At 60.4% G+C, this 26,935-nt stretch overlaps 4 protein-coding genes and 2 non-coding genes across 12 annotated transcripts in view; 3 read left to right on the top strand and 3 right to left on the bottom strand.

Annotated features, from left to right (window-relative positions):
* Positions 1–72: 72 nt before the first annotated feature.
* On the top strand, positions 73–4,402 carry IL34 (interleukin 34). The gene is made up of 7 exons (XM_003641892.6): positions 73–109; positions 1,140–1,328; positions 1,415–1,518; positions 2,142–2,219; positions 2,328–2,501; positions 3,729–3,861; positions 3,942–4,402. Exons 2-7 carry the CDS (start codon positions 1,301–1,303, stop codon positions 3,959–3,961), a joined length of 537 nt encoding a protein of 178 aa, XP_003641940.1. The 5' UTR covers positions 73–109; positions 1,140–1,300; the 3' UTR covers positions 3,962–4,402.
* TRNAG-GCC lies at positions 2,636–2,706 on the top strand. The gene has a single exon. It is a non-coding gene; the product is annotated as a tRNA-Gly (tRNA).
* Positions 3,060–3,130, top strand: TRNAG-GCC. Its single transcript has one exon. It is a non-coding gene; the product is annotated as a tRNA-Gly (tRNA).
* Positions 4,403–5,025: 623 nt separating the features above from the next.
* LOC101751691 (D-beta-hydroxybutyrate dehydrogenase, mitochondrial-like) lies at positions 5,026–9,300 on the bottom strand. The gene is made up of 6 exons (XM_015279217.4): positions 7,414–9,300; positions 6,879–6,930; positions 6,545–6,732; positions 6,314–6,472; positions 6,121–6,231; positions 5,026–5,194 (listed from the first exon to the last, which is right to left on the bottom strand). Exons 1-6 carry the CDS (start codon positions 7,588–7,590, stop codon positions 5,081–5,083), a joined length of 801 nt encoding a protein of 266 aa, XP_015134703.2. The 5' UTR covers positions 7,591–9,300; the 3' UTR covers positions 5,026–5,080.
* On the bottom strand, positions 7,788–19,235 carry MTSS1L (MTSS1L, I-BAR domain containing). 4 transcript variants are annotated; one of them, XM_015279207.4, is made up of 15 exons: positions 18,919–19,235; positions 16,118–16,179; positions 15,947–16,020; positions 14,913–14,997; positions 14,728–14,819; positions 14,003–14,077; positions 13,884–13,892; positions 13,427–13,584; positions 13,238–13,345; positions 13,067–13,164; positions 12,460–12,670; positions 12,066–12,140; positions 11,676–11,852; positions 11,439–11,604; positions 7,788–10,121 (listed from the first exon to the last, which is right to left on the bottom strand). In XM_015279207.4, the coding sequence occupies exons 1-15, from the start codon at positions 18,985–18,987 to the stop codon at positions 9,367–9,369; spliced, it is 2,214 nt and encodes a 737-aa protein (XP_015134693.1). In that variant the 5' UTR covers positions 18,988–19,235; the 3' UTR covers positions 7,788–9,366. The 4 variants fall into 4 exon arrangements, with proteins under 4 accessions (XP_015134693.1, XP_015134696.1, XP_040501956.1 ...); XM_015279210.4 differs by lacking the exon at positions 13,884–13,892; XM_040646022.2 differs by lacking the exon at positions 13,884–13,892 and having other exon boundaries at positions 12,460–12,667.
* Positions 19,236–20,876: 1,641 nt separating this feature from the next.
* Positions 20,877–26,935, bottom strand: part of VAC14 (Vac14, PIKFYVE complex component) — a 50,963-nt gene continuing 44,904 nt past the window's right edge. For all 4 annotated transcript variants that reach the window (XM_046899411.1, XM_046899412.1, NM_001030564.2 and 1 more), the window contains exons 15-19: positions 26,050–26,224; positions 25,313–25,431; positions 23,700–23,779; positions 22,738–22,888; positions 20,877–21,521 (exon numbers count right to left, since the gene is read on the bottom strand). In XM_046899411.1, the coding sequence (XP_046755367.1) occupies positions 21,359–21,521; positions 22,738–22,888; positions 23,700–23,779; positions 25,313–25,431; positions 26,050–26,224 (688 nt within the window). In that variant the 3' untranslated portion in view covers positions 20,877–21,358. The remainder of the gene's footprint in view (positions 21,522–22,737; positions 22,889–23,699; positions 23,780–25,312; positions 25,432–26,049; positions 26,225–26,935) is intronic.

The following is a 26,935-nucleotide window of genomic DNA, read 5'->3' as shown; positions in this document are numbered from 1 at the left end:
TCCCGGCCCGGCCCCGCAGCCGCCCCGCCCGCCCCCCGCCCGCCTCCCGGCCCCGCCGCCACCGCCACCGTCACCGCCCGCGGGGAGACGGCCCCGAGCGCAGCGCCAGGTGGGTTCGCGGGGCACCGCGAGTGGGGCAGCGGGACGCGGGGAGGGGGGGGAGCGAGCGGGCGAGGTCCCGCGCGGGGACGCGGCGCGGGGACACGGCACGGCCCCCACGTGGGGACGGGGCGCTGCGTGGGGACACTGCGCGTGGAGACGGCACGGCCCCCGCGCGGGGACGCTGCGCGGGGACGGGGCATTGCGTGGGCACGCTGTCGGCGGACACGGTGTAGCCCCCATGTGGGGGCACGGCGTAGATCTGCCTGGGGACCTGGCGCAGGGACGTGGCACAGCCCTCACCTGGGAATGTGACACCGCATGGGGACACGGCACAGCCCCCCGCGTGACATAAAGGCAGGGGTGCTGCGTGGGGACGTGGTATGGCCCCCACTTGCACAGTGCACTGCGTGGGGGGACGCTGGGGATGTGCCCACGGGGGGGCATGGCACCAAACACTGCGTGGCAGCGTGACACCGGGGTATGGCACAGGGAACCGGCATGGGGGCATGGCACAGCCCCCACGTGGGCACTGTGGGGGGACACTGTGAATGGGGACACTGCATGCAAGGCACGGGTCCTGCCTGGGGACCTGACACAGGACACAGGGACATGGCACAGGGTGCTGGATGGGGACACTGTTTAGGGACACTGTATAGGAACATGGCATGATTTCTGCTTGGGGATGTAGCCCAGGGATATGACACATGGGGACCTGGCAGAGGGCACTGCCTGGAGACACAGCGTGGCCCTATCTGGGTGGGCATGCGGTGCAGAGATGTGCATCCCCTTTGGCTGGGGATGCTGTGTAGTCCCTTTGCTTGGGGACGTGGTGTGCCCCCCTTTGTCTGACCATGGGGGCACCACCCCTCCATTTGTGAGGGGCACCATGCAGTGCTACTGCCGTGTGCCCCCCACCTGGGGACCCAGGGGCTGCAGCTGGGGCTCTCCCCCCCCACCTCCCACCCCACACCCAAGGGACCTTGCAGGGGACTGTTCCACTCCCTGTGATATCCCAAGGACGTGCCACCTCCTCACAGGACAACCTAGCTGTGGCGGCCGGGGAGGGGGCCTGACCCCCCCCTATGGCAGGGGACAGCCGTCGGGGACCACCGCAGAGCACCATCCCCTGTCAGCCCATCCCGAGCACCCAGGAGGCCACCGGCACCCATCAACCATGTAGGCTCCACCGCTGGTCACCATGCACCAGGGCTGCGCGGCTGTCCTCTGTGAGTACACATCACTGGGAGGTGGGGGGGACACCCCTGGATGGGATGGGCAATGGATGTCCCCATGGGGTGATGCTGCTCCGCAGGTGTCCTGGCCGTGCTGGGGCTGGAGGTGGCTGCGCTGGGGGAATGCGAGCTCGCCCGCCTGCTGCAGGACAAGCTGCGGTATGAGATGCGCCTGCAGTACATGGTACGGCCCTGTCCCCTGCCCTGCCACCCTGCCACGTGTCCCCGGGCTCCCCGTGCCCAGAGTTGGGCGTGCAGTTGGGGCAAATCCCTGGTGGCCCTATGCGGCAGCCCCCAAAGCAGGGTGCCTGCCGTGGGGACAGTGGGCACAGCTGTGGGGACCCTGGTGGCACGGTTGGTGGATCACTCACAGATATGAGGACCCTGATGGCATAGATGCGGGGACCGTGGTTACACAGCTGGTGGGAGTGTGGTGGCAGTTAGTGGGACGCTGGTGGCACAGATATGGGGACTCTATTGGCACAGATATGGGGACCTTGGTGGCACAGGTGTGGGGACCCTGGTGGGGCAGGTATGGGGATTCTATTGGCACAGATATGGGGACCCTGGTGGCACAGCTGTAGGGACCCTGATGGCATAGATATGGAGACCCTGGTGGCACAGATACAGGAATGCTGGTGGCTCAGCTGGTGGGATTCTGTTGGCACACATCTGGGGAGTCTGTTGGCACAGATATGGGGAACCTGGTGGGACAGATGTGAGTACTCTGATGGCACAGCTGGTGGGACACTGGTGGCACGGCTCTGGGGACACCGGTGGCCCTCACGCTCTTCTCCACCTCTCCAGAAGCACAACTTCCCCATTGACTACACTCTCCGGGTGCAGCACGAGGAGGTGCTGCGGACCGCCAACGTCACCCGCCTGGTGAGCTCACCGGGGACACTCAGTGACATTGGGGGGGCAGGGAGGGGAGGTGGGGGTCTGCGGCCACGGGGGTCTCACCCACCACCACCACCACCCCTTGTCCCACAGCGTGATGGGAAGGTGTCGGAGGCGTCGCTGCGCTACCTGTGGTTCCACGCCTGCTCCCAGGCGGTGCTGCACATCCTCGAGGTGCTGCCGGAGAAGCACCCGTCCCGTGGGTACACGCAGGAGCTGAGCCAGCTTTTGGATGCCCTGGGCGTGGAGTACAGTGGGTACCGGCAGGTAGGGCTGCCCCACTGCGGAGGGGATGGTGTGGGCAGAGGGATGTGGGTCGGCCTCACCCCACACAGCCCTGCGGTGGGGGCGGCTCCAGATGTGGGGCCGTGGGGCAGCGCTGGGGGGGAGCCCCACATGTGGCATTGGTGGTTCAGTGGTAGAATTCTCGCCTGCCACGCGGGAGGCCCGGGTTCGATTCCCGGCCAATGCAGCGTTGTAAACCTTTTGAGCCTTTCTTTCTTGGCCCCCGTCCCCCTCGTTCTGTGGCAGTGTGTTGCTGGCCTCTCTCTGCGTTCCCCAGGCCATGGAGCCACCCTCTTTGCCCCTCTTTTGCCCCTGCCCTGCGTGAGATGCTCCGGCTTTTTGTGTTAACTCTGAAGCCTAATGACAGCACCTGCTTAGCCACAGAGGCACGGGGTGCTGCCACGTGGTGGGGCCATGGGGTCCCCTCCTGTGGGCTCCCAGCAGTGCCTGCCCCACTGCTGCCGCCCCATCCTGGCACTGCGCCGGGGGCTGCAGTGCAACAAAACCCGTGGGTGAGCACTGCAAAGCACCCAACATCTGGCATTGGTGGTTCAGTGGTAGAATTCTCGCCTGCCACGCGGGAGGCCCGGGTTCGATTCCCGGCCAATGCAGAGGAAGAAGGAATATTTTTGCCCCCTCCTCTGGATTGAGCAGAGAGGCTCCGAGCTGCTCCCCGGGCGGGGGGCACCGCTGTCCCCCCCCACTCCACCCCATGCGGAGTTGGTGGCAGTGGGTCGCAGTGCAGTGCCGGGGGTCAGCCTGGGAGCACAGCCCTACCCCGCACAGGGACTGTGAGTTCTTATGGACTTTGTTAACTCTGAAGCCTAATGACAGCCCCTCTTAACCAAGCTGGCCTCTCGGGTGGAGGAAAATGGGTGCTTTGATGTGTTGGGAGCATGGAACTGGAGCTGTGCAGGCTGGAGTTCCCTTGGCCGGGTGATGGCTTTGGTGGGGAAATACTGGTGGTAGGTGGGTGGTTGGGCTTGGATGATCCTGGGGGTCTTTTCCAGCCCTGGTGATTCTATGGGACACTCTGCCTGGGTGGGAGCCAGCAGCGGGCAGCTGGGGGGAGCCCCACATCTGGCATTGCTTCTTCGGTGGTAGAATCCTCCTCTTGCCATGTGGGTTCAACTCCCAGCCAATGCAGCACCCCAAGCTCTTTGCCCCCCCGTCGATGGCATCGCAGTGGCACATCCCCTGTCCCTGCAGAGCGATGTGGACGCGGTGGTGGCCGACCTGGTGAAGCAGCTGCACAGCGGCGATAGCCGGCAGAAGGCCGTGCGCCCCAAAGCACTGCTGGACAACTGCCTCAAGGTCCTGCGGATGCTCTTCGGGGCACACTGTGAGTGCTGGGGGAGACAGCAGGGATGGGGGTGTCTCCGTGGTCCCTTTCCCCTTGTGACCCCCATCTCTTCTGCCCAGGTCGGTGGGACTCCGCTTAGTGCTGACCCATTGAGGAGGAGGAGGAGGATGAGGGCACACTCGGGGGGCGATGGCAGTGCCCGCTCCCTTTTCTTTTGTACTATTTTTTAATTCCCACTCCCTCGGCTTTCATTAAGCACAAGTAACGTCCTAGCACTCGAGTCTTAACTGCAATAAAGAGAAGCAGAGCCATCATGCCTGCCGCGTCGTTTGGGGAGCGATTCCCCTCCCTTTGGCTTTCCGAAGGAAATACGGATATGTAACTCCTGATGGACCAGATGTTGGCTATCTCCGTGTCTTGCCCTGACCCCAGCTTTCCCAGAGCATCCCAGTGGCAAATAGTTGGCCTCACGATTCTCCGAGAACCCTCTTGAGATGTCTCTGTGTCTCCTGACTTGCTATGGGAGGATGCTCAAGTGCCCCCGAGCTGGGACTGCTGAAAATAAAAGCAAACTCACAGATGCTGGAGTGGGAAGAATGTTTGCTGGTGGGAGCTGCAGAAAACAGACTGTCATCAGCACCAGGCAGGCGGGATGCCTGATGAGGGGAGCTGGGCTCTGTGGGTGAGGGCAGTGGGATGCCCGAGGGCTGTGGTTTCAGGGCTTCTGCTCAGAGCAGAGAGTGGCTGCATCCAGCCCTCATGTCTGTCTTTGCCCTATAGAATAAGCTATAACATCCTTCCCCATGGACTTCATTCGCTGTGGACATCCCTCCCCATGGCCATCCTACTTATGGACATTTCTCCCCATATACATCCTTTCCTATGGACACTCATCCCCATGGACATCCCTTGCCATATTTATCCATCCTACTGTACATCCCTCCCCGTGGACATCCCTCAACCCCCGCGGATACCCCTCCCAGTAGCTATCCTTCTCCATGGACATCTCTCACCGTATATATCCCTCTCCATGGGCATCCCTCACCCTGGACAACCATCCCCATGAATATCCCTCCCCATATACACCTCCCCATGGACGTCCCTGGACATCCTACCCATGGACATCCTTCCCCGTGGACACCCCTCACCTTATAGAACCCTCCCCATGGACATCCATCCCCATGGCCATCAAACAAGCCCGTCCATGGCCATCAGAAGACTTTATTGAGCTCGGCAGCTGGGAACATGGATGCTGTGGTCACCACGGCAGCCTCTGTCCCTTCCAGTCCCAGAAGGTTCCATTGCTGGTGGCCGAGAGGTTGGCAAGGACTTGCAGGACGCCTTGGGTGCTCTCTTCCAATGTCACTGGTCCCTGTGGGGCCAAGGAAATGGGGTGAGCCCTCAGGGACATGAGAAAGGACTCTCATTCCTGACTGTCTTTTATTGGAAAATTCAACTAATGGTGCATAATTAATAATCCGTCGGTTCCTCCACACATTGGGTCTCTGGCCTCATTAGCACTGGGCATCGCTGTGGGGTGGGAAAGTCCTGCGGTGCTGCTTCCCCTTGTGTTTGTGATGTAGTGCTGAGCATGGGGCCAGGGTGCCCTCTGCTGACATGCAGGCTCTGATGGAAATGGGAAAATAATGCCAGAAATGGGAGGATTTGGTGGGAGGGCTGAGAACTGCGGCATGGCACCCATGTGAACCAGACAGGTCCTGTGGGATGTCTCTGGGGATGGGTGGCCATGGGGAAGAGGTGATCATAGGAGGAACATCTGTGGGGAAGGGTGTCCATAGGGAGGTATGTCCATAGGGAAGGGGTGTTCATGGGGAAGGTTTGCCCGTGGGAGGAGTATTAATGGGTAGGACTTCCATGGAGAGGGGTGTCCGTGGGTAGAATGTCCATGGGGAAGGGATGTCCATGGGGAGGGATACCCATGGGAGGGATATCTATGGGTGAGATTGTCCCTAGGGAGGTATGTCCACAGGGAGGGATGTATATGGAGAGGGGTATCAAAGGGTAGGATGTCCATGGGGAGAGATATCTATGGGTAAGATGTCCATGGGGAGGGATATCTATGGGTAGGATGTCCGTGGGAAGAGACCTGAACAGGTAGAATATCCATGGGGAAAGGATGTCCATGAGTAGAATGCCCAAGGGTGCAGATGCCCATGGGGAGGGATGTCCATGGAAAGGGGACATATCAGTGGATAGGATGTCAATGGGGATGGGATGCCCACGGAGACATTATCAAACCAAGATGGTGGTGGCCTCCACATCTGCCCCATCACTCACCATCCCATCTCCTGGTGGTGGTACCACACAGCCAGGGTCCACGGACACGCAGAGGATCCCACTGTCACCATACTCCAGGGCCAGGCACTTGGTGAGCATGTTGAGAGCAGCCTGAGGGGACACCACCAACACCATCATGGAATGGCACCACTGTGGCCAAAGGTGGGACCCTCAAACGTCACCCTGGACATACCTTGCTGCAGCGGTAGGACACGTCCTGCCTCTCATCCCATGCCTCCACCACCTCGATGGAGCCCAGGATGCTGGAGATGTTGACGATGGCCGCCCTGCCACAGCTCAGCCCCTGCCCACTGTGTGCCTCTGCAGCCTCCTTCAGCAGGGGCATGAACGCCTGCGGGGTACGGACATCACCACCCCATCCCCTGTCCCCATCCTTCGGGGTGAGGGGTGCACATGGTCCTACCTGGCTGGTCTGCAGGGGCCCGATGGTGTTGGTGGCGTAGATGAGGGCCATGTTCTCAGCGGACTCAGTGGCCAGCATGCTGTGGCGCCTGGCCCCGGTGCTGTTGATCAGGAGGTTGAGGCCAGAACCACGCAGCTCCTCCCGCACCCTGCCCACCGCAGCCTGGATGCTGCTGGGGTCCGTCACATCTGTGTGGGACATGGGGACATGCTGGGGGCTGTGCTCGATGCAGGATGCTTTGAGGTGGCTCCTGGTCATCCATCTGGTCCCAGAGGAAGGGCTGCTTTTGAGTGAGTCACGCTTTCTGCATGTGACCACCCACGGGTGCACCTACCTAGAGGCAAGATCACAACGCTGGGGCTGCCCAAAGCCATCTCATTGATAGCCTGAAGGGAGAAAAGGAGGGTCATTGAGTGGGGGCAACCCCATACCCATGCAGCAGGTGGGTGACACAACCCAGTGAGCCCAGGGGAGATATTAGGGGTCAGTCTCTGCTGCTCCGTGCTTAGCAGGTCCCACTTTCAAAGCCACCGCCTCCAAAGCCATCATCTCCAAAGCCACCACCTCCAAAACCACCACCTCCAAAGTCACCACGTCCAAAACCACTGTCCCCAGAACCACCGTGGATGATGCCACCATCATAGGGTTAACCAGAATCCTCCCCGGACACCAAACATAAGATTCTCTATACCAAAAAATGCAAAAAAAAAAAAAAATCCCCAAACCCATATATCCTCCCCCTCCATCCTACATGTATAAAGCATATTCCCCTTTCCAACCCAAGCCCAAGTCACAGGGCAGCGGCACTTGGAGATGGCGGCACTCCCACCACCCCTATGTCCCCAGCACAGGGACCCCCCTGTCCTCACCTTCCCATCGGGGTCAGTGCAGGCTGCGAAGAGGCACTGTGGGGGGGTGGGCAGCTCCAGGAAGCGTTTGAGCAGCTCCAGCCCCATGCCCCCATCACAGCCCGTCACCAGCACACTGCGGGCGCTCAGACCCTCCATGCTGCAATGGGTTGGGCAGGGCGGCCGCCCCCACACCATTGGGAAATCACCCTGCAATTATTGGGGAGGAGCGGGTGACGCTGTCAACACCCCGGGGAGGGAGCAGAGATGTCACATTGCAATGGGACCCCACCACCCACGGTTCCTCTTGGTGGAACCGCCCAACAATACTGTTGGGTTCAACCATAGGGACACCATGACCCTCCAGTCCTCATAGACCACCATGGGCGAGGCTATTAATTACAGTACAACCTTTATTAATACTGGAATCTTCACAGTGCATTCGTTACTTGTAGCAGTGACTATTGAAATCAAGGGCTGGGTGGGAAAGGGATGGGGGGGGAGGGGAAATTACCACAAAAAAAAAAAATTAAAGATTAAAAAAAAAAAAAAGGGGGTGGGTGGAAGGGGGATAAAAGAAAGAGAAAGAAACGTGGCCGAGGGATGGGGGAAGCAGCGGCAGAGGCAGGAGCACAGTGGGGGGGGGGGGGGGGGCGGGGGGGGGGAGGGGGGAGAGGGGAAATAAATTAAAAAAAAAAAAAAGATAAAAAAAAAGGAACAAATCAACAACAGCACCAGAAAAGTTACTTCGGTCAAAAGACAATTATTTTTTTTCTCATTTTTTTCCCCCGAGGAATTTTTGTTCTCTGTACAAAATGTGAAAGAGACCCCCACCCACCGCCCAACCCCTTCCTCCCCCACCCCCCAACCCCAAACATTTGTCACTTGTCATCATCAGCATCTCTGGTCACAATAAGGGGCCGGGGAGGACTACGGTATTCCTATGGCGGGGACGGGCGATGCGACACACAGGTGAGCTATGTACAATGGGGGGGACGGGACAGGCTGTGCTCCCCCCGCTGCCCCGCCCCCAAAATGAGGTGTGCGGGATGGGGACGTGGGGACGGCGGGGACACCCCGCTCCTGGCGCTGCTCCTGCCCCGGTCCCGGCCACAATGGGGATGGACGGGGCCCTGTGCTGGGGGGTAAAGGGTGGGGGAAAGGGAATGGTGGAAATGGGAGATGGGAGAGCTGGGGAAAGGGGTGGAGGGAGAAGGAAGGGAGAAGAAGAGAAAGCAGAAAGGGAAAAGGAGAGGGAAATGGGGGAAGAAATAGGGGAAAAAAAGAGGAAAAAGGAGAAAGAAAAAAAGAAGGGAGAAAAAATGAGAAAGAGGAAAAAAAGGAGAAAGAAAAAAGGAGAAAAAAGGAGAAAGAAAGCAGAGGGAGAAAGAATTGGAGGAAAAAAGAGTGAAAATGAGAAGAAGGAAGGAAGGAAGGAAGGAAGAGAAGCAGGAGAAAGAGAAAAGGGAGAAATGAGAAAAAGAAATGGAGAAAAAAAAGAGAAAAAGATAAAAAGAAAGAAATAAAGGAGAAAGAAATGGAGAAAAAGTGAAAATGAGAAAGATACGGAAAAGAGGAGGAAAAGGGAAGGAGGAGAGAAGGGAGAGAAAGAGCAAGAAGGAAAGAGTAAAATAAGGTGAGGGAGATGACAGAGGGGGTGAGAGAGAGCTCAAGGATGGATAGAGCAGAGGGCTTTGAGACAGTGGAGAGGGAGGGATGGAGAGAAGAGAGCCAGAAGGGAATGGAGAGAGCACAGGTAAAGAGCGCGAGAAAAGAGTGCACAATTGAACCAACGGAAGAAATCAAAAAAGGGGAGGAAGGGAAGCAAAAGAGGAGAAGAAAGAACAACAGAAAGCGATCACGAGTGTGAGGACACATGGGGGCTGTGCCCGCTGCAGCCAGGGGTCCCGTGCACCCTGGGGTCCCGGCATCGCCCGCCCCGTCGTCCGTCGTCCCGCGTCCCCGTGGGCGTCATCACAATATCCGCGGGGCCGACCTGTCGTTGGTGACGGTCCTGCGCAGGCGCACGCCGCGCCGGATGGCCACCAGCATGTCTTCGGCCGGGGGGTCCATGGCAGGCGCGGGGGGCGGCACGGGGGTCTCCTCCAGCGCGGTGGGAAAGGGGAATTGGCCTTCTCCCAGAGCGTGGGCACCAGCCACCAGCTCGCCGATCTTCTCCACCAAGCTGTGCCGGTTGGCGGCCAACTGCTGGTCCTCCTCTTCATCGGCGGCCATCGGATGCACCGCGCCGGCGTAGACAGAGATCTCGGCCACGCCGCCGCCCCAGGCAGCGTTGGGGAGGCTCAAGCGTTTGGGCGACGCTTTGGCAAAATCCATTGGGTTGGGTGAGGCATCCTCGGCGTAAAACACGCATTCCTCGCTGCCCACCCGTGCCGGACCGGCGTAGACGGGTGAATCGGGCACCGTTGGGGTCTTGACGGGGACAATGGGTGGGCGGATGGGGATGGGGCCAGCGTTGGAGAGGGTACGGCGGACCGAGGGTTTGGTGGAGGGCGTGCGGCGGATGGTGGCCACCCCCGGGGTGCTGCCGGCTGGCAGGTTGGTGCCGCTGGGCAGCCCGGCGGTGGAGGCGGGCCGCTTGGTCTGGATCATACGGCGGTAGTTCTGGGCAATGTTGCTGTTGCGAGGGATGGTTGAGGATTTGTCGAAGTCGCTCTGAGGGTCGCACTCCACGTCGCCGTTCACCGAGTAGCAGTCGTAGTCAGAACCTGGGGATGACGCAGGGTTAGCCAAGAAGGTGATGGGAGGCCTGACGAGGCTGTCAAGTCCAACTGCAGCCTTGAAACACCGTTGTGACCAGTCCCAAGCACTGCCGTCACAGCGTGCTCACTGCCAAACCCAACTGGCACCGTTGCAGTGCCAGCACAACCAGCCCCAATCAATACCACAACACATCCTCATTCAAAGCCAACCATTACCACTGCAGAGCAGTCACCACCAGCCTAACACCATCACAACCAACCCCAGTGATTATCACCATGACATGACAACAGCCAGCCCCATGTGCTGATGCCACCACATGAGCACAAGCAAACCCAACCAACCCCATCACAAGGTGACCACAATCAGAATTGTCACAGCATCACAGAATGGTTTAGGTTGGAAGAGACCACCCAATTCCATCCCTACGCCACGAGCAGGGACATCTCCCGTGGACCAGCTGCCCAAAGCCCCATTCAACCTGGCCGAGTACCTTTAGGGATGGGGCTCCCTCAGCTTCTCTGGACAGCCTGTGCCAGTGCCTCACCACCTGTAATCCCCAACCAGCCCTAGCCCTAGCCATCCCATAACTGTAAACTCAACCATCACAACTTGACTGCAACCAGGCCCAACCGTCTTCATCAAAATGTGATTACAAACTCAGCTGTGACCATCGCAGTTGGGCTCAACCATCCCACAATCAAAGCGAAACCCAAGCATCCCTATTGCAACGTAATCACAGCCACCCCAACCACTGTCATCACAACACACTCACAGCCAACCTAATCTCAACTATCTCAGTGGTTCCTTGGCCTCCCTACCGCATCACTCTGTGCCATCCCAGCCACTGGCCATACCACCATTACACCACACCATCACCCCACACAATGCTTAATGCAACCTGTGGTTTCCTTCACTGTGTGCCATGACACTGCGCACACCGAGATCCCAACACACACATCCCAGTTTGCCCAGCACCAGCCCTAAACCCACAGCCACAGCTTGATCCTACACCAACAGCTCTCCATTGTGGCCACCAGCCCACAGCGTCCCACTCCAGGCTGTAATCCCAATGACAATGCAATGCACCCCAACCCTTCAACACAACCAAAACACCCCATCCCATGCAGGGCCAGTGGGATGAACACATGCTCACTTGGGAAATGCTTTACCATGAGAGTGGAATGACTGGGTGGGAGCAGGGCTACTGCTGTGGGCATATGAAACATGGAGAAGGCATCGGCTCAGTGCCCACGGGTGTCAACAGTGCCATGGAAAGCTGTCTCTGCCCCCTCCCACCCTCTGTGGGTTGCCCCATTGAGCACCTTGGGAAGGGATGGTGTCCTCGGAGCAGGATGGGGTGGTGGTCTGCGTGCTGTAGCCGCTGGAGTACTGCAGTGAGTCCCGGCTGCTCTTCTGGTGCTCCAGGCTCAGCCCCCGTGTCAGCACCATGGCCAGGTCGCTAGCAGCAGGGGACACCTCCTCACCATGCTGTGGGGATGAGGATTGTCAGCACCCTAAGGGATCCCTTGGACTCCACCACCCACCCCCATGACTGCTACCTTGGCTGCAATGGTGGCCGGTGACATTCGGGGTCTGGGAGCATCCTCGCTGCCCATGGCTGGGTACACGCTGCTGGCTGAGCCCATCTCAGCTTCCCGCAGGTGCTCCACACGGTCCTTTCGCCGCTGTAGGGTGCTGACCACGGGCTGGTCATAGGGGCTGGCCTTGGACCAATCCTGCAAGCAGCAAGGCAACAGCGGTGATTTGGGGGAAAATGGGGTGTGGGGAATAGGGAGGCCTAAGTTGGGGAACCTTTCGGCACTTCACCCTTCAAGCTGGAGGTGGCACCAGCCTGGGATGCTTTGACCCATGGGGGGATGCCTCTTAGGGAGGAGAGGAAGAGGAAGATGATGAGATCACCATTTTGCTCTGGGAGAGTGAGGACTCACCGAGGTGGGGGAGCTGCACTCGCTGACCGACTGGCACGTCTCTGAGGCCTCTGAGGACGCTGAGCTGGAGGACTTCTGCCATGCCCCACAGTCCAGGAACATCAGAGAGTATAGGAGGAGAGAACAGAGCCAGTGAGCTGGTGCCATGCAGCTGCACCCTCTGGCAACATCAGCACCACCCTGGGGCCCTGAAGCATCCTTGGTACCAGGGAGGTTGCAGGGTGAGGGGAAAGCACTTTTCTGGGGATGCTACCAATTGGCTCATTAAGAGGTTGGGGCAATTTGGAAACAGACAGTTTTCTCGATGGGGGGCTGAGAACTGGTGGATTGTGCCCACTCTACCGATGGGAAAACTGAGGCCCAGGAGCATCATCCCCCTCCATGCCCACTGTACCTGGCTGGTGATATCTGAGGGCATCGGGGAGGGCGGTTTGGAGTAGGCAGCATCCTGGGAGATGAAGCCGGAGTCGTGCGAGGAGACACTGGAGAGGCGCGTGCCGGCGCTGGCCGGCTGGGCCAGGCTGCGGTAGCGATAGGTGGAGCTGGGTGAGCAGGTCTGAGCCCCCCCGGGCCACGGGAGGCCACCCTTGGCACTGCTGACGCTGCTGGGGGGGCACGCGGGGCGCGGGGCGAGGGACAGCAGGAGGACAAAGGAAGGAAAGGACAGTTTGAGACACAGGTTTGGCATGTGTGTCCATAGGAACAGTGCAGGCAGTGCATCCCATCACCCCAGTCAGGGACAGAGTATGGCTGGGGAAACGAGGAATGAGGGTGTCACCCCAGGGATGGGGACAGGGGACATGCTGGTGAGCCCCATGCACCCTACATCTTCCCCAAAACACAGGGAGGGGGCATGCACTTGGCCACCCAACCCATCCCCAATATCGCCATGTCTCCACCGTTACTGCCCCATCCCCATCCTTCTCCCTGCCCGAAGACCAGTTCCTCTTTGCTGCTGGGGACCCGAGGGCCACCATTTGCCTCCAGGGTGAACGACGCACCTGCACATGCTCGATTTGCGGGAGCTGGAGCTGCTGGGTGATGATGGAGGGGTCTGGTAGGACCAACTGTAGTCAGAGCCCTTCAGGTCCTTGATCACCTGCGGCAAGGAGGGGTTGGAGCCCCCCAGGCAGCACTTGCCTCCCATAACCCCAAGGATCCCACACACTGACCTGCTCGCTGGCGGGGGGCAGCTTGTGGGGCTCTGCGGTGAGCACCACAAGGTCATCAATGATGCCCTGCAGGTGGGTGATCTCCCCCAGCATGGTGAGCTCCCCGTTCTGCAGCCGGACAAGTGAGACAGCGTCAGCCCCCTAGATGACATGGGGACCCCAGAACCCCTGCGGAACCCCAGGGCTCACCACCACGGGCTGCAGAAAGGTGATGAAGGTGCAGAAGCGGCCCCGCTCCTCGATGAGCGCCTTGCGCACCGCCTGCTTCTCTGTCTCCTCCAGCAGCAGGTACATGTCGTTGACGTCCTGCAGTGCGTTATCCAGCTGGGGCTGCAGGTCCCCTTTCCCTGCGGGGGACGTGGTGACATCAGCCCCATATCCCCACGGATGAGCCCCCATTGAGCTGCGGATGGATGGGGTGCTGTCCCCACGGATGGGGATGTCACCGAGGGGCCGTGAGCTGAGCTAGGCTAAAAGCGGGGCTGGATGGCTGGACGGATGGACAGACAGACGGACAGACAGATGGACAGCCCTCAGCAAAGGGGGAAATCTGGGGATGGGGTAGGGTTTGGCTTCACCCAGTCCCAAGGGGAGACACAGATAAGGAAGCAGAGAGGGGCCGGGGCGGGGGCAGCGCTTCACTTACCCAGCAGCTCTGTGGGAAGGATGTGGAGGGGAAGAAAAGAGAAGGAGACAGAGAGAGAACGTGTGAAACGACAGCCAAGGTCCCCCCGCACCCCCACCCCAAACCCTCGCCCAGCTGACCCTTACGAGCCTTCTTCTGCAGCTTGAGTGTGTCAGAGGATTTCTTCTTGATCTCGTGGCGGGCTCGCTTGTACTCTGTGGGCACAGGGCACTGTGATGGGGTGGGACCCGAGCATCTCTCCTGGCACAGATCTGTCCTGTCCAGTCCCATCCAATCCCATTCCATCCCATCCCGTCATGTCTCATTCCATTCCATCCCATTCCATCCATTCTATTTTATTCCATCCTCTCCTACCCCATTTTATTCAATTTAATCCTACCCCATCCCATCTCATCACATCCCGTTCCATTCTATTCCATCCCAAATTGCCCCATTCCCTCCCATCACGTCCCATTCCATTAAATTTCTTTCCATTCCATTCCATCTTATCTCATTTCATCACTTCCCATTCCACTCCATTCTATACCATTCCCTCCCATCATGTTCCATTCCATTCTATTCCATTCCACCCCATTCCATTCCATCCTATCTCATCCCATCATTCCATTCCATCCTATCCCATCCCATCACTTCCCATTCCGTTCCGTCCTATACCATTCCCTCCCATCACATCCCATTCTATTCTATTCCATTCCATCCTATCCCATCCCATCCCAGCATCCCATCCCATCATATCCTATCCCATTCCATTCTACTCCATCCCATCCCATCCTGTTCCATTCTATCCCATCCTGACCCATCCATCCCTCTTGTCTCATCCCAAGCCATGCCATCCCATCCCAACCTTTTGCATGGTCCTTGTCCAACTGGTTGGCAGTTTTCTTCCAGTCCTCGATCCTGTCCTGCAAAGGGTTGATCAGGCTCTCCATCAGGGCACTGAGACGGGGAGAAACAAGAAAAAAAGAGATGGAGCCATGGAGGAACCGGGGCTGAGCCTGGCCATCTCGTGTCCCCGATGCCGGCACCTACTTGGTGAACTGCCGGAGCTTGGCCTCGATGCTGCGGTGCCGCATGCACATGCGGGTCAGTGCAGAGCCGATGTCCCTCGTGGCCCCTGGGGGAGAGCGGGACCCCACTGAGCGCAGGGATGGGGACGGCCCCGTTTGGGCGCCGGGAGGGGGGCAGGATGGGGGTGGGCGGCGTTTTCCCAGGCTAAAACCGCTAAATGAATGGATGGACGGCCCCTCGAGAATTAACTCAGCCACGGGCGGCTCTGCGGCGGCTCTGCGAACTCGCCCCTAATTCGTCCCCGGGCTGACGGGTGGGACGCGTCCACTCTGAAGCCTAAGGACGGCCACGCGGTGGCACTGCTGCAAACCCCGGGACTCGGTGGCCATCAGCGATCCCATCCCGCAGGCCAGGGAGTCTCTGCCCCAAAAGCCCCAGGCGTTGCCCCCCAGGCAGCCAGGGGTTCCGCAGAGCCCCCAGCGCAGCCCTCAGCCCCCACACGCAGGGCGTCCCTTAATCCTCCTCCTCCCATCGCTCCTCCTGGCCCTAATCCGATTCCACACCCCCACGGGCAGGGACACCTCCAGCCCCACATCCTCAGCCACCAGTGGGGCATTACAGCCTTCATCCCACCGCAGAGGGGTTGCCCCAAACCTCGTCCCCTGCCCAGAGCCAGGTGTATCCCTGCCACCCTCCAGTGCCCTAATCCCCCCAGTGCAGTGGGCCACTGGGTTTGGAGACAAATCTGCTTGTGGCTCAAGCTGCTGCCTTCCTCCTCCTCCTCCACCTCCTCCTCCTCCTCCCGCACGGCTCCAGATGGCCCTGGATGCCGCCAGTCTGCAAAACAGCCCCGGACCATCTGCTTGGCACAGCCAAGCGGTGACACGCGGCGCCTGCGCGGGGACACACTGCTCAGGGGGACACCAGGACCCCACATCTCACAGGGAGGGGGGATGCGCACTTTGTCACACTGGGAGATGCTCCACAGCATGAGGACACCCTATCCGGGGACACCCTGTCCGGGGACATCCCGCAGGGAACACTGGCCACCCTACCTCGGGTGTTGGTGGCCATATCAGCCACTTTCTGGAAGGCATCCAGGAAGGCGACTGCAGCCAGCACCGTGGTCCTGCGGGGAGAGGGACACCGACCTCAGCGCTGCTGTCACCCCGTGGGTATGGGGACCGTGCCAGCAGGGTGCGGGTGGCATTGCCCTGGCTGCTCACCTGAGCTGGGAGTGCAGCTTGGTGGCCTTCGAGTTGAAATCCTCCCAGATGGGGTAGGAGCTCTGCAAGAGGGGAAGGCAGTGATGAGACCCTGAGCCTCAGGCAGAGCCCCCGTGCTGCCCCCGTGGGGTGGCATCTCTGATGGCTCGTAAAGGCTGAGCATGGCCCCTTCCCTCCACCACCCCCATTTCCCCATTCCAGTCTCGGTGATGTCTTCATCTCAGGGGTGGAGGAAGCAGACAGGGACAGGGACAGGTCGCCAGGGCTGGGGAACCATTCCAGTGCCATCGCAGCAAAACCAGTCCCAGCATCCTCTCGGTGAGGCCATCCCAGTGCCGCTGGCACGAGGAGGAGCAGCGCCAGTGGGGTCCCATATTGGTTCTAGTAAGGCCATCCCAGTGCCATCCCACCAAGGCTAATCCTGCTGCCATCACACGTCGAGGCCATCCCAGTGCCACCATCCAGAGAGGCCATCCTATTGCCACCATCTAGAGAAGCCAGTCCTAGTGTCCTCCTGGTGAGGTCGATCCTAGCACCACCTCGGTGAGGCCATCCCAGTGCCATGCAGCAAGTCCTGGTGCCAGCCCAATGTCACCACCCCAGCGAGGCCATCCTGGTGCCACCATCTCGGTGAGGCTGGTTCCAGTGCCACCATCCAGGCAAAGCCATCCCACTGTCCTGGTGAGGCCATCCCACTGCCACCACCCGATGGCAGCGCTGGGGCTTGCAAAGACCCTGGAGATGAGCCTTGGTGGCACCTCTGTCTCCTTTGGGGACAGTTAGTGTGGGTGGGGAGCAGAGCTGATCCAGCGGTGTTTTGGAGGCTACAAAAGTCCCACGTCCGTAAGAAAGCCATCGGTGGAGCATGTTGCTTGGTGTGTGACATCTCTCCGGCTGCTTCTGGTAGACCCACGGGGACAGCCATCATGTCTGGGGACCACGTCCCCATGCCCACGTCCCAGGGCCACCTCCATGCCCCATTCACCGGGCACATCCCCATCCCCCAGTGACACCAGGACAGGGGTGAGGATGACGGAGACAAGGACAACATTGGGGACAAGGACATGCCAAGGTCACCTGGGGACGCTGCACACCAGGGGAAAGGCACCGGGAAGAAACCCAGAGGCCACCACGTGGCTCCACTGTCCTCCTCCCTGAAGCCACCAACCAGTGCCAAAAAGCCACCAACCAGTGCCAAAAAGCCACCGATGTCCCCACTGCCACCAAGATGAGATCCCTTCGCCTTGGCCCCGTGTGGGAGCATCGCTGTGTTCAAATGCCAGCTGCAGTTATCCGTCCCCATCCCGTGGCCACCAGGACTCCACGTGGTGACAACACTGGGGACAGGGAGGCAGCACCCATAGGGCCCTATGGCTCCTGGTGCGAGCAGAGCTGACGTCGTAGCACGTTGTCTTTTTTCCTTCCTTTTTTTCAGCCTTTTCCACCAAAAGGAAAAACAACCACCCATTCTAGGAATGAATCCAGCTCAGCGTCACGGTGAGGGGCTCCTGGCCCCACAGCATCCCCATAGGGTTCAGGTCCCTAGTGTCACCAGCATGGGGATGGTGGCTGCAGGCTGGTTAAGCCCATGGACAGAACGGGGAAACTGAGGCACGGGGTGCTCCAACCTCCATGCTCAGAGCTAAGGCTAAGCCAGGGACTCCAAACCCCCTCTCTGCCTCGTAAGAATCACCCCATCACCCTTTTAATAATAGTAATAATGGGATTTTCTCCCTCAGGAGCTCTCTCCCACCTCCCCCCTCCCCAGACACCACCGGCTCCCGAAGGGTTAATCCCTTTCTCAGGGAAGCTTTTATTTATTTATTTTTTTATCCCCCTCCCCTGCTCTGGCAATGACAGCATTGTCTGGCCGGGCTGCAGCGAGGAGCCGAGCGGGAGGAAGAGGAGGAGGAGGAGGAGGAGAAGGAGGAGGAGGAGGACGCGGCTCTGCCTCCGGGAGCTGCAGCCCAACGCGGGGGGCACCGCCGGGCCCGCTAAGCTCAGCCCTCGGGAGAACCCCCACTGCCCCCCCGATGGAGTGTGCGGCCAAAAATAATTGAAAAAAATATAAAAAATATAGAAAAATAAACCTTTTTTTTTTTCTTCCCCTCCTCATCCCCCCCTCCCTTCCCGGTCCCCCCCCCCCCCCCCACGCCCAGCAGTAAAACGGGATGGGGGAACCGGAGGGGGGGGGGAGGGGGAGGAGGGGGTGAATCTTTGTGCTCCCCTCGGTGCGGTGATCGTCGTGGGGGGCTGCGGGGCTCCGGTAACCGATCCGGGGCTGATGTCGGGGTCCGGGTGCCCGGTATGGAGCTCCGGTAACCGATCCGGGGCTGATGTCGGGATCCGCGTTCCCGGCTCTGAGCTCCAGGTGCCCGATTTAGAGCTTCGTTAGCCCCGTCTGGGGCTCCGGGTGCCGGTATGGAGCTCCGGTACCGATCCAGGGCTGATGTCGGGGCTCCGAGTGCTCGGTTGGGGGCTGCGGTACCGTTCTGGGGCTGATGTCGGGGCTCCGGTGCCCGCTTCGGAGCTTTGGATGCCCGGTTTGGGGCTCCGGATGCCCGGTACGGAGCTCCGGTAACCGATCCGGGGCTGATATCGGAGCTCCGGCTCCCGGTTTGGAGCTCCGGTAATCCGGTCTGGGGCTCCGGTACCGATCCGGTGCTGATGTCTGGGCTCAGGCGGCCGCCCGGTGCCGGATCGCGGCTCCCGGTGCTCTCCCCGTGCCCGCCGCCCCCCGGTAAGGACGGGAAGCGCTGCCCGGGGACGGTCGGGTGCGAAGCGGGGGGTGGGGGCCCTACCTTCATGTCGTTAATGATGGCCTGGAAGAGCCCACCGAGGGCTCCGCACTCCTTCTCCGCCGTCTCCATCGCTGCGGCAGCCCCGGGGCGGGCGGCGCCGCCGGGGGAGGCCTCGTCGGGGCCAGGCTCAGCGGCGGGGGGCGGCGGGGGGGTCGGGGCGGCGGCGGCGGCGCGGAGGGGCCGGGAAGGGCATCGCCTCCAGGGGCACCCGCCGGGCTCAGCGGGCCCCGACGGCGGAGGAACGGAGAGGAACGGAGGGGAGAGCGGAGAGCTGAGCTCGGAGCCCGGGGCGGCGGCGGAGCGGGGCGGAGAGGGGCGGGATCTGCGGCGGCACATGCGCTGCCCGGGGTCTGGGGGAGGGAGGGGGGTGGGTGGGTTTGGGGATGCTGAGGGTTTGGGGAGGGAGGAGAGGAGAGGAGAGGAGAGGAGAGGAGAGGAGAGGAGAGGAGAGGAGAGGAGAGGAGAGGAGAGGAGAGGAGAGGAGAGGAGAGGAGAGGAGAGGAGAGGAGAGGAGAGGAGAGGAGAGGAGAGGAGAGGAGGGTGGCAGACGGTGCACCCGAGGGATGCGGGGGGTCTTGGGCAGCGAGTGGGGTTGGTTGCGTTGGGAACACATTCCCGAGGGATGCTCGGGGGTGCAGGTATGGGGGAGACACGGGGGTGTCCCAGGGGCAGTGCATCGTGGTGTGGAGCAGCCCTGCAAAGCAGCTGTGGGAGTGCAGCATCCTCTGGGGCCAAGGATGGAGGGAGATGGGGACGGCGATGCTTGTGGGGTACCAAGGATGGGGGTGCAGGGGGTGCTCTGGGGGTAGCACCCTGAGCTGCTGGGGGGGCTGGGAATGCAGCTGTGAGGCTGCAGAACTGGGCCTCAGAGGGATGCTTGGGGGATGCCAAGGATGGGGTACAAGGGGTTGCTCTGGGATGCTCCAAGGGCAGTGCTGCACCGCATGGAGACCCGGGAAATCAGCTGTGGGATCGCTCTGGGTGCAGCACTGGGACCCAAAGGGATGCTGAGGGCGGGAGGTACAGGGGTACACAGCTACCTACTCTGGGGTAGCACCACGGGAACCCAAGGGGTGCTTTGGGGATGCTGGGGGGACTGTTGGGGCTCTGTGGGGCAGTCCTCAACCCCAGCTGGGGGTCTCCCGAGCTGCAACCCGGTCACAGCGCACAGCCACCGATCCTATTGCCACAAAGCCACCACCCCAATGTCCCAGTGGCACCGCACTGCTCCTCCGGCCAGCACTGGGCAAGAGCCACCCATGAGGAAACCATTAGGGCTGGAATCTCTCCCCGTAGAGCCGTCCCTTTGGGGGTGGTGGTGGCAGGTGACACACGGCAGCACCCCAATGTCCCCTCTGCACCCCAAGCAGTGGCAGAGGGCTGGAGGAACCCCGCTGCCCCGTCCTGGAAGGACGGCTTTTTAAGTTAACCCGCCATGACCGGGTTTGGAAAGCCCTTTCCCGGGAATGCCAGGAATGTCGTGATCCCATCCAAAGCAGCTCGGAGCGGGGCTGCCTGGGGAACCTGCTGCCAGAGCCATAAACAGGCTGGGGGCCATAAAAGCCCTCCGCATTCCTCCAGCCCCCTCCCTGGGATCAGGTGAGGGCCCAAAATGCTCCGGGCGGGGGACGGGAATGCAGATAAGACCCCAAAACGCAGCCACCCGCTGCACGGTCCCTGGGCGCTGGCTTCACCCGGGCTGTTTTGGGGCCAGGAAAATGCCTGTCACTGCGCTGCGGTTCCATGAGCGCGGCCGGGAAGAATTCCGGCAGCTTTTTCCCACTTGGGGTGGAGAAACGTTGGGAGGGGTCCAGCCTAAGGGCCAGCGTGGCAGGGCCGCAGCAGGGACCCCGTACGCAGTCTGGGGAGGATTCTGGCTTCTGTGCCTGGATGGGTCTGGTTGGGAGCCCCAACCCTACGAGGATGGAGCAGCCCGGGGAAGGCACAAGACCGGCGGCTGCTCTGCATCGTTCTTTTTATTTGATGGCAGGGAGCTTAGGATAGGAACAAAGAAGGGATGCGTGGAGTGAGGGCTCTCCTCCGCCCGGCACCGGGATGAGGCTGAGCCTCTGGCTAAGAAAGGGGGGCTCGGGGTGCCGGGACACCGCCCCGCTCCCTTCCCAGTGGGGAGGACCCACTTTGCTCCCTCCTTCCCTTCCCCGTGCGTTTCTTCCCCTCCGGTCCCGCTGGCAGGAGGCCGGGCACTCAGCTGATGGTCACGGGGAAGGCATTAGCGAAGCAAAGTCTGCTCACCCTATTGCAAGAGAAGACACCGTGCCTTCCCCGCTCCCTCTCCTCCCGCAGCTTCCAAGCACGACGCCGGGCACAGCCTGGGGTCCCCCGCACAGACACGGAGGGGAAAACCCCGCCCCCTCTGCCCTAAAAGCACCGGCGTCTCCGCCGTCCCCGTGCCCTGGTCCGTGTTCCCTCGTCCCCGTGCTCAGAGCACCACGCGTCGCTCCGGCTGCTCTGCCCGCCCCGCCCGCTGGTGCCGCACTTCCAGGTGCTTGCTCTGGACCTTGTCGAAGTGCTGCAGCAGCTCCGTGTAGTCGATGGTGGAGGACGCCGGCCTGCGGGAGCTCGCGCTCGCCCTGCTGCCGTCCCTGCGGGGAGAGAGAGGGGATGTGGGCATCCAACACATGGTGCTGAGTCAACGGGCGGTTCCCTCGTGCAGAGGCAGGAGCTGCAGTTCCAGGGGGCTGGGTGTTGGGAAAAGGTTTTCCCCCCCAGGAGCGGTCAGGCAGCGGCACAGCTGCCCGGGGATGGGGGGGGACCCACAGTCCCTTGGGGTGTCCCAGAGCCGTGGGGATATGGTCAGTGGGCACGGAGGGAGTGGGCTGGGGTCAGACTTGGGCGTCTGAGGGGTCTCTTCCAACATTAGTGACTCCATGGTTAGCAGGAGAAGGATGGGATAAAGAAGAGGACACACGCATCTGGACCCCCAGGGTGGGAGAGCCCCATCTTGCCTCCATTTCCCTCTTTGGTTTTAGGAGGAAGTAACCCGAATTCTCTGATGTTTCGGTGGGGCGGTGGGACAAGGGGTGTCCCCACCACACTCAGCTGCCCCGGGCTCGCCGTTATGAAAGCAGCCTCCGGTGTTTGGAGGAATGTAGGTCAGCGTTAATCAGATGCTCGAGCTGGCTGACAGCTCGGATCGCTCTGAAAACCCGGCTGCTGCGGGAGGAGAGGGAGGGGGGACCACAGGAGAGGGGGGGCCAACACACGGCCCCCTCCCTGCCCCACCAATTAGGAACAGGGCGGTGGGCACCAGATCCAGCCCCGCAGCGGTAGGGATAAAAGCCAGCCCGGGGGATGAGCTGGAAGCAGAGCAGTGGAGCTGGTGGGGGTCGGATTCATGAAGCCGTGCAGCTCGGGAGCGCTCCTTTTTGCCGGAGCTTTCATTGCGGCGAGCGCACGGCCCTGCTCCTTAGCCAGGGCTGGATGGCCAAAGCCCAGCAGTGGAGACCCAGTGTGCCAAATGGAGCGGGATGGGGGGTGGCAGCCCCGACCCTGCAGCACAGGGGGGCACAGGGGGGGCTGTCCCCAGCACCATCACCATCACCATCACCGCAGAGGTGCCCCTGGGCAGCGCAGCCATCACCGCACCTTTGGGTGCCCGGACGCGGGGGGACGCGTTGGGAGCTGCCTCTTCGCTCCGTCCTCCGTGGCTCTGCCTGTTTCCATAGCGACCCCACAAAGTGAAATTTTCCATCCCCGATGCCAAATGCCTGCGGATGAGGCGCAGCCCTCCCAGGGTTACCAAATATAGACAAAAAAACCCCAAGCGAGAGCCGCCGGGCGCATCCCCGCCGCACTTACGCGCTCTGCATGAGCTCCGGGTTGGGGACACACTGCAAGCGGTGGGACAGCAGCTGGAAGGCGCTGCTCTGGGGCAGCAGCATCAGCAGCCCGTAGAGTGCCTTGATCAGGTAGGGGTTGTTCTTCACGTCCAGCAGCTGCAGGCGCAGGTCTGCAAGAGGAGAGGAAGGGGATGGAGAAGCACTTTGCTCCCAGCCCCCATTGTCCCAACCTGCTGGGATGGCTGCTCATTTGAGGGGCGTTGCAGCAGCGATCCCACTGCGGTAACTCCTCCACGTGTCCCCAAGAGCACCTCCTGGGGTCCCAGCATCCCTACCCCGTGGCACCTCCCAGCCCAATGCTCTGCTCCCCATGCTCTGTCTCTAGTCGTGGCAACACGTGGACTTGTCACCCCCTTGCACCCTTTGGGATCGTGCCATACGATCAAAGAACACCCCAAGTTGAAAGGGACCCGTAAGGACCATCAAGTCCAGCTCCTAATGTAGATGACGCCAACCAACATCATGGGCTTGACCCTCACCTCGCCTCCCATCTGCCACCACCACTCTGGTGTCTCCCCATGCCCATCTGCCCCCAACCCCACACCTCAGAGGTTGATGAGCAGGTGGGGAACCCTCAAGGAACAAATCAGGGCTGTGCATACCCACTGACACACATGGAAGTCTCACATGGGGGGAAATGAGGCGTGGACCTTGGGGACCAGAGTCCCTGGGCTGTGACAGGTCCATGCCATGGGCCCAGGCCCTCCCCAGTTCCTCCCCATCACTCTGTAGGGCCACTTGCTCTGATAACCCACATCGGGTGGCTCTAGCTGAGGGCTGAGCAGTGAGAAGTCTGATAACTTCTGCTCTATTTCCTCACACAGTGCTGCTGGGAAGCGTGGGGAGGGGTTGGAGGGGCTGGCAGAGTGAGTGCCCCAAGCACGGCGCACTTCCGAGAGGAAGGAAGGGGCTGAGCCTTACATGTGAATATGGGGCACTCGATGAGCTGCACCAGCTTGTCCACCTCTGTCAGGAAGTCCACCGTGACCTCCAGGTCCCCGCTGAGCGCGGCTGTTAAGGATGCTGCACAGCAGTAGGTGGCCCAGCAGCAGGGTGATGTGTGGGGCAGAGGGATCCCAAATCAAAGAATAGGTTGAGCTGGATGGGACCTTAAAGGCCGTCTGCTCCCACTGCCTGCTCTGAGCAGGGACACCCACAGCTCCAGCAGCACTCAGAGCCCCCCGTTCCCTGACCTCGGCTGTCTGCAGGGATGGGGCAGCACCACCTCTCTGTGCAGCCTGTGCCACTGCCTCACCGCCCTGAGTGTAAAGAACTTTTCCTTAGCTCCAGCCTAGATCTCATTTTAGTTTGAAACCATCTCCCCTTGTCCCATCACAACAGACCCTGATAACGAATCTGTTCCCTGTCTTCTTACAGCCCCTTTGGATACTGATAAGAAATGTCTGCCTCCTGTACTGTGCCTTGCCACACACAGACGCAATGTGTGCTGGGTCTCACTGTGACTCCACAGGTGGAGTCCCTAACCTTGGAAGTACCCAGGGGACGTGCATATGTGTCACTATGGGACGTGGTTTGGGGACGGGACTCAGGAAGTCAGACTGATGGCTGGACTTGATCCTGGAGGTCTTGTCCAACTTAGAGGATTCCATGAGTCAACACGTGCCATGTTTACAAGAGGTAATGTCCTCGAGTTGCACCAGGGCAGGTTCAGGGTGGATATTAGGAACAACATCTGCTCCAAAAGAGCAGTGAGGCAGTGGCACAGCTGCCCAGGAAGGGGGAGAGTTCCCATCCCTGGGGGTGTCTGAGAACCGTGGGGATGTGGCACTGAGGGATGTGGGCAGTGGGGCATGGTGGGGGTGGGCTGGGGTTGGATCTGGGGTCTTTGGACTTGGGTCTTTCCAAGCCTTAATGATTCGGTGATTCTACATTCCACCAGAGTGTCTGCAGAGCAAGGACAGCGTTGTAAGCTCAGGGAAGGGCCTCCAGTGCCCCGTGCAGTGCTGACAGAGCTGCACCCCAGCCAGTGGGGCAGGAGCCAGGATTTTGGGGAAGGGAGGTGGCTTGGACCGCACCTCTCCTTCCTGTGGCATGTTTGCAGTGAGCCAAGTGGCGGCTCCAAGGGGCTGCCACCCCCAGGAGGGACACACGGGCTGGGATATCAGTGTGCAGCAAATGGAGGTGAGCTGGCAGCACTGCTGCCCCCTGGGATGCTCTGGGCTTGGCTTTTCCCTGGGTTCTGCAGCTGGAAAAGGAGAAGGAAAGAAACCATCCGCTCCGCTCATGTTGCTGGACATCAGTCCTGGAGGCCACAGCCTCGTCTTCCTGGGAGGAAGGAGGTGTGGGAGCCTCCCCTGCTCTACAGCAGATCAGGGTCAGCACTCAGCCACCACCGCCTTCCTCTTCTCACTCCACAACAAAAAAAGAAAGGGAAAGGGAGGTGGCAGGCACCCAGCAAACTGCCCTGTCCTGCCCCCACGTTGCCACGTGGCTGGCACGGGGATACAACCCCTGGTGAGGTGAGGGGCCCTGAGCCCCCCAGATACTCCAGGCAATAAAAACCCAAAGGATACAACTTCTGGATGAGGTCGTAGGCGTGCTTGTAGTTCTGGGTGAGGAAGCAGAGGGACACGGTGGTCACTGGGTTGTGGCACCAGGAGCGGTACAGGCAGCAGAACAGGTTGCGGCTCTCCTGGGGAAAGAGGAAACCATGGTGGAATGGGAGTGATGAAATGCAACGGGGACATGGCAAGGAGCACCCCGTGTCCCCAGAACCCAATGTACACCCAGCCCTGCAAGTGCAGGTCCCAGCCGTGCCACAACCCAAAGGGGCATTTCCCTACTGCCCAGCACCAGTGCTGCTCAGCGCCCTCAGGAGATGTTTTTGGGGTGGAAGATGGAATTCTGGGGTCCTCCCTTGGACACTGCCACTACTGGTGGGCTGCAGCTGCTCTGGGCACTGTGGTGTTTTGCAGGGAGGAACAGCTGCAGAGTGGTGGGACGCCCACTCACTGTCACCCACGTGAGCACGCAGGGAGGGAGCTGGCAGCTGCTGGGGGGCTCAGTAGCTGTGATCAGCTTACAGGCTGGGGACAGAGCCTGCTGTGTGGGGGGGAACAGCAGGAGGTGGGCACATCCTCCAGCCAGTCGCTACACCCCATTGGGAGTGGGAGCTGCATACTGCGCTCTGCCTCAGTTTCCCCATCTGTATAATGGAGCAATTTGGTCCCCGCAGCTCCAGCCCTGGGCTCTGAGCTGTCAGCTCCCTGCCACCCTTGTCACCCCACAGTGGGACACCCGGCGCCCATACCGGTGTCCTCAGGTCCTTCAGCTGGTTCCTCAGCTGGAAGAGCTCGGAGGAGGTGAGCAGGATGGTGTTCAGTGTGTGCACCATGGTGGAGGCAAACTTGAGGTCCTCCTCCCGCAGCAGGATGTCCGCCATGGAGTGGAAGATGTTCTCCGCGTTCAGAAGCAGACAGAGCTGCCTGTGTGTCACAGAGGGGAGAAAGAAGAAGAAGAGGGGAAGGATCACATCACATCCTTCCTGCAAGGGTGACATGTGGGGACATCCGGGGCTGGCCCAGCTTTTGGGGCTGCATCCGACAGCGGGGGACGTGTAGGGAGAGAGCACAACCAACAGGACACTGCGGTTGGGCACTGCTGGAGCCAAAACCCCGAAGTCCATGGACAAAGCTCTACCACCCCATAAGCTGCCCCACTGCTCTTTGAGCTCCACGCTTTGGCTCCCAGGACGTTGGGGAAACTGAGGTGGGAGCAGTGCTGGAGTGGAGCTCAGAGTGGTGCCCACAGCGTGGCTGTGCCCCCATAGCAGGAATGTTCTGCTCCATAAACAGAATTCCCAAGGTTTTAAACACTGGAGAGACGAAACTTGAAAACCCACATTATTATTTTTTTTTTCTTCCCCATTTGTTTGGATTTTAGGATTTCCTGTTTTTCTCCAGCGTGGCTCTGAGCTCCCGCGTTCCTGGGTGGTGTGCATGAGGACACCCAAACCAGCATCCATGAGGACACCCAAACCGGATGGGGCACGGAGAAATGGGGTTTTTGTCCCCAAAGAGGGGTGCTCCCAGCTCTGGGTCCTGTTGAGCTCCTCACCCAGCCCACACAATGGGATGCTCTGTGCAGGGTTTACGTAACCAAACGCAGCCTTCACCCTGGCCCGCGTTAGAATGGAG

Source organism: Gallus gallus, chromosome 11, assembly GCF_016699485.2.
Source record: "Gallus gallus isolate bGalGal1 chromosome 11, bGalGal1.mat.broiler.GRCg7b, whole genome shotgun sequence".
Lineage (NCBI taxonomy): Eukaryota > Metazoa > Chordata > Aves > Galliformes > Phasianidae > Gallus > Gallus gallus.
Note: the sequence above shows the minus strand (reverse complement) of the source record. Positions and strands in the feature narration are given on the sequence as shown.